The sequence below is a fragment of the Helianthus annuus genome, chromosome 15, assembly GCF_002127325.2.
Source record: "Helianthus annuus cultivar XRQ/B chromosome 15, HanXRQr2.0-SUNRISE, whole genome shotgun sequence".
Lineage (NCBI taxonomy): Eukaryota > Viridiplantae > Streptophyta > Magnoliopsida > Asterales > Asteraceae > Helianthus > Helianthus annuus.
The window spans coordinates 70683277-70689948 of record NC_035447.2 but is presented as its reverse complement, the minus strand read 5'-3'; the positions used below and the strand labels follow the sequence as shown (position 1 = coordinate 70689948).

Here is a 6672-nt window from a genome sequence, read left to right as displayed (position 1 = left end):
ACCAGGAAACGGGATGTTTTTTAGCTCTATCGGCCGACTCCTTTGCCTTTGACCGCTTCCTCATCCTCTCGAGAAATTCCCAATCATCCTCTTCATGGTTACTCAATAAGGTTCCATTGCTCGTTGACTCGAGGCGATTCCATGTCTCATCATTCAATCCTCGTACAAAACACTTAACCAATTCCCACTTCTCTATTTGATGATGTGGACATTTCCGAATCAATTCCTTATATCAAGTAAATGTTTCATGCAACGGTTCACTCGAAAGTTGACGAAACGACCTTATTACATCCCGAGCATCATCAGTCTTCGCCATTGAGTAGTACTCGTCAAGAAATACTTGTTGCATCTCGCCATATGTACGAATAATATTTGCCGGAAGTGTAAGAAACCATTGCTTCGCCTATCTTTTAGCGAAAACTGAAATAACCGAAGCTTGACCTCTTCCAACGCAAAATTATGCCCCCTGATAGTGCTACATATGGACGAAAATTCCGCCAAATGAGTGTATGGTTCATCATTAGACCTCCCATTAAAGTGGGGAAGTATGTTGATATAGTGGGGCTTGCAATCGAACATCCTTCTTTCACAGACTATTAGAGAGTCATTGTCGGTGACACCGGCCTAAAACGGTCATTTACTCCCCGTGGAGGTTGTTGACGACGATACGGACCGTTAACTTCTTGATCCACCGGCCTTCGATTATCCCTTCTATCACCTCCCCTATCACCTCTTCGGTTTCCACCTTGATTACCTCTTTGATTACCTCCTCCCACGAAATGAGGAATCCGGTTAGGGTTAACATTGTTGTTGTTATTGTTGCTGTAAAACCCATCATTCTGGTTCCTTTGAATATTGTTTCGTGGTTGACGGTTGTTTTCGTAACCGTCATTTCTCACATTCCCGTACCCATAGTTATCATTCCCCACAAAGTTGGCATTTTGGTAGCCAAACTCGTCATCTTCAAAACCTCTATCATTGTAGATGTTGTCCCGATTCTCATAACCCCATTCGTCATCATCTACCGGTTCATTATAATTACCCCCGTCATTCGAGTATTCCGAGTGAATACTCACATGTTCTGACGATTGGTATCCGGGAACACTAAACGGTGCATCATCCGGGATAGCATTTCTCAAGTCATCGATATTAAAGAATGGATCTTCATTCTCAGGATTGCCACGATCTCGGTTACCTCTACGGTTGGAATTAACATTCCGATCATCAAGGTTATTGGGTAAGGAGTTATGTCGGTGAAGGTTTTTTTGTTGGGGTGTTCTTTGGGTATTGTTGGTGTTTTGGTTTTGGAAAGGTGGTGTGGGTGGTCTAGATTTGTTATTACCACCCGGTTGCTCTTGAGGTATAGGTTGGACATTTTGAGCGGGATTGAAGTTTCCTCGGTATTGGAATTGGTTCGGATTTTGGTTTTGGTTTTCGTTGAGGTTTTGATTTGAATTTTGGTTTGCCATTGAATCGGTTTCAATAGATGGTGTGAACTGTGGTATTTGGGTGACTTGGTTAGAAACAAGGTTGCTTCTAACCGGCTTGCTAAATTCCTTCTTGCAACTCTTTCGATTTCCGGTTCGTAGACTAACGGTGAAGTCCTCCCGGAGTTCCGTGTATGCATGCACTACCTGTAACCTGCACAAGTAACACACCCCGCGTAACAAGGAAAAAGACAAAGTACAAGAAAAGAACTGTGCAAATTAAATAGTTAATCACGCAAATTCAAACAATATCCAAACACAAAGCGCATGCACTCCCCGGCAACGGCGCCAAAATTTGATCGGAGTGTCGCGCTCCGGTCAAAGATAATATTTATAAGCCCTAATTACCCTTAACGATAACTAGTGGTAGCAAGGGGTCGAACCACGAAGAGTATATGGTTTGCGAATGGACTTTGAATGATTTGTAGAAGTTGTCACTTTATGAAGCTTGCTAAGTTGTTTTTGTGATTTTTGTATGTCAAAAAGATGTTGAATAAAATTACTAAAATGATTGGATTGATAACTACTAATAATTAACAATTTGCAAGAAAATTTGATTAATAAAACAATATGGAATAACAAGGTTCACACCCGGTTTCAACAAATGCAAGACCTAGGATTACTATGTGTTTTAACTTGATTTACTTGAATTAATTCATTAACGGGTCAATAATCACAAAGCTTAGGTGCCAATCACTATCAACGTCATAGACAACGGACCATGATGCACTTTGTTACCTTGGACTAACAAATCCTATCAAGAGACAAGGCATAAATACGTGTATTCGTTTCACAAAGTCAAATTTAATCATTCATTCGACAATTCATAAATGCAATACAAACGTAGGACAATTGTCTAAAGCTTCAAATGTAATTCAAGTTGTCACAAACCAAGAATCAACACATAGCAAAACCTAAATCTTACAAAAGTTTACACCGGGGTGAAACCTCCAAGGAATTAGCCACTCATGATCGACAAAACTTGATCACCGGTTGTTGAAAGCTCGAATCTTAACATCTTGGAACTTGGGAAATGATGGAATAGTGGTTAAGGTTTATAATGGTGGAAATAAATGGATGGAGGGTTGAAGGATGATTGTAACGGTGATGAACTAGGGTTTCGAATCGAATGATTTGGATGATGTATGGCGTGTGTGATGGATTGGTAGTGATGTTCGTTGGCAAGAAAGGCTCCAAGATCCAGTTCAAACTTCAAAAGAATGTGTAACCGATGAATTAAAGGCCCCCAAGATGTTTTGATTCGAGCCAACATAAGAGAAACCAAAAATTCGCGATCCAATATCGGTGAGTCGTCGCCGACGGCCAGTAGGCCCGTCGCCGATGGTGTGTGGAAAATCCAAAAACGGCCGACGGCCTAATCCCCTGTCTACGGTGAGTTTTTGTCGACGGAGATCCTCAAGCGGCGTCGCCGATGGCCTAGGAGGGCGTCGGCGACGGTATGTGTAGACCACAACTTCCGTTTTTCACGTTCCTTGCTCCCGGTTGACCCGTTGCACATCCCGGTGGTTCGTTTTTCATCCCGGTGACCCGTAAAGCTCCCAAAAAGCTTCTTAAACTCCATGAAACCTGCAAAACACATTTTTAATTAAGAGTAGGCTATTCAGAATTAAAACTAATGTAAAAACATCAAGTTACACGATTACGAACACCGGTTTTCAACCACGTATCAATTACGCGCCAAAAAACTCCTATAAGAGAGGGGTCTACACACAATGAAATTGATCACACCCAGAAAACACAAACGCCATATCCTATAGAAACAATCACTTTAAAACGCCAAATAATGTTAGTTAAAAAAACCACAGATGACAAAGCTTTCACTGAATGGATTATTCTTCTGAGAGCGTTATCTCAATAATATTTTGCTGAATGAGATGGACAAATATTCAAGAAAAAGAGACTGATGACAGTGATATGCCATCATGTGAGCTTTGTTCTTGATGAATATAGGCATGGAATAAAGGGATCAACACAAGTGTAAAATGCTATTTTGGACTCCATTATTACAAATAGCATCAAGCAAGAGTTGATCTTTAATGACATGCCACCAAACAAGAATATCACACCAAAAAACAGGATGCCACTAAGCAGCTTCGTCTGAAAAAGACGGGGTTTATGTAGGAAAGTTGGCATCTAGCTAAGGTATTCAAAAGGTTCAAAACGCCAAAACAAATTCAAGAAGAAGGAGCTGATGACAGTGAAGATTCGGAAGAGAAATTAGATTACCATTTTTAATTTTTTTTCTTTTTCATTTTATATTGTTTTGTTATCTAGTTATCTGTTGTTTCGTTATCTAATTCTCTACAAATAAAATACATTATTATATAAAACGCCAAAAACTACAAACACCAAAACGCTAGTAGTGTGAAAACTGTGAGAACGGATGCTGGCAAAGCAACTAGTCAAATGTATTAAACGCCAAAAAATTCACTAAACGCCAAAAAAAATTGATCAGAAAACGCTATAACGCCAAAAAATTATCTATGTGACACAAAAACAATTAATTCAACGCCAAAAAGTTTAATAAATACAATTAACACCAAAAAAACTTAGACACCAGAAAATATTATACTGCGTTAGGAAAATAAAATAAGATTGAAAAGACAAAAAAAAAAACCCTCGGACCCTGATCATGTCCCGCGCCACGTGTTGGGCCAGGATGCGTTCTCGCCGTTCTCACACTTTTGAGCGTTTTCTCCTGATCTCGTTCCTATATATATATATATATATATAGGGACAGGATCATTTCAGAACCATAAATATTTACAGAACTCGCAGAACTCCTAATAAACAATCTTTTTATTTATATATTGTTATGTTTAGGATAATTTTATCATTTATTATGTGTATTTTTACGATTACATACATGTTAAAAGAAATTTTATCATTTTTTATCTGTAATTTTATAATTACACATATGTAAACTAGTTTTTTTACATATATGTAATTAGTTATGACACATATATATATATAATTTTGGCAATTAAACATATGTAAACTACTTTTAACATGTATGTAATCAAAGAAATACATATAATAGATGATAAAAAGATCCTAAATACAAAAACTTATATATAAAATGATTGTTTATTAGGAGTTCTGAAAGTTCTGTAGTTACTTAGAGTTCTGAAATGAACTCAACCCTATATATATATATATATATATATATATATATATATATATATATATATATAGGGTAAGGTTCCAACGTGAACAACCTCCCAAGAGTGAACTGCGTGAACAAATCTTGACCGCTGATTAATATGATATTGATTATTTAAAGAGGTGGCATGATTGTAATTAATAGGTTAGATTTTATTGTTTTATTAGAATAAAAAGGGTAGAAGTGTAATTATATTATTTTGCTTATTTAAAAATAGGAAAGAAAATTATTTCCAATAATAAGAGAGTAAATCTCGTAAATATACCATGTAGTATACACATGTGTACTATCGTGTTGGAATGTATAGAACAGTAGAACATAGCAGTACACATGTCTACTACGGAGCTAAGACAACAATGTTGCGGGTCACATGTGTACTATACCATGTATTATACACATGTGTACTATCGTGTTGGAATGTATAGAACACAGTAGTACACATGTGTACTACGGAGCTAAGAATTATACAGAATAAAAAAGATGACTGAAAACTCTAGTTCAACCAAAAAAAGACAAACTATAATTCGAATCTTGCTACTATGACCAAAAACAATGACAATATTAAAATAAGTTAAGATTATCCTAACATATTTAAAATAAGTGTTTTGTAGATGTCGAAAATGTTGGTAACTGATGATGATTTAAATATGTTAGGATTTTGAAATTAATAAGGCAATAATTTAAATTCAATATTTATATTAAGTTACAATCTTACCCTTGTTAAATGTATATGGAATCAATGGTTCAGATTAGTTCACGCGGTTCACTCTTGGAAATTTGTTCACGTTTGAACCTAATCCTATATATATATATATATATATATATAGGTAAAGGTTCCTGTAAAAAAGACCAAAAGTGTGAGAAGGATAAGAAAGAGATCTAATGGTTTAGATTAATAGGGACCAAATTGAAAATTTTTTTTATTTTTTTGGACTGAATTGAAAATTATAGGGGTAATAAAGTCTTTATATCCATTCAAAATAGGAAACTGTAATCAAAATCCCTACAATTTCGATCTCTCTCTCCAATCGCACGACCAGAGCTCTCTTTCTCTCTCTACGATTTCGATCTATCTCTCTACATTGCAGTGGAGCGGCGAGCGGCAGCGGCGGTGTTGGTGCCGGATCGGCAGTGGTGGTGCGGCAGCGGCAGTGGCAATCTCTCTCTACATCACACGACCAGATGATCTATCTCTCTACACGACAGTAGCGGCGGAGCGGCAGTGGTGGTGCCGGAAGTGGAGAAGATGATACAGAGGTGTAATGATTATTGAATGGTGTTATATATGTGTTGAATGGTGTTATATTAGTTATTGAATGGTGTTATATTCTTTACTAAATGGTGTTATATACATGCTGAATTGTGTTATATTCTTTACTGAATGGTGTTATATTCTTTACAAAGGTGTAATGATTATTGAATGGTGTTATATATGTGCTAAATGGTATTATATTCTTTACTGAATGGTGTTATATTCTTTACTGAATGGTGTTATATTCTTCACTGAATGGTGTTATATACTTACTGAATGGTGTTATATATTTGCTGAATGATGTTATATACTTGATGAATGGTGTTATATAATTATTGAATGGTGTTATATAAGTGCTGAATGGTGGTTGCAGTGTTATTTGTAGTGTTTTCTAGAGATCTTTTAAAAAATCATGTTCCTATAATTAAGGTGGCGGTTATGGTAAGTTTTGAATTAATTATAAAATATAAAATTACTTGTTTACCCTTTTGAATTAATTTAGATGGAGGACACATGTCATCTCCACAATATTTCTCACCTTTCTCACACTTTTAACCTTTTTTACAATAACCTTACCCTATATATATATATATATATATATATATATATATATATAGTGGGGATCCTACGGAAAGTGTGTTTTTCCTAGAAAGTAGAGGAAGCGATCTGGGCCACCCAATGGGTGTGTTTAATGGTTTAGATCATCTTGGTGGCATTTTGGTAATATGTGTTTCTTAAAAATATGATTA

The 6672-nt window shown here is 36.2% G+C and overlaps 1 protein-coding gene across 1 annotated transcript; it reads right to left on the bottom strand.

Annotated features, from left to right (window-relative positions):
* Nucleotides 1–596: 596 nt before the first annotated feature.
* On the bottom strand, nucleotides 597–1469 carry LOC110876552 (probable serine/threonine-protein kinase clkA). Its single transcript, XM_022124722.1, has one exon. It carries the CDS (start codon nucleotides 1467–1469, stop codon nucleotides 597–599), a length of 873 nt encoding a protein of 290 aa, XP_021980414.1.
* Between the last annotated feature and the right edge of the window lie 5203 nt (nucleotides 1470–6672).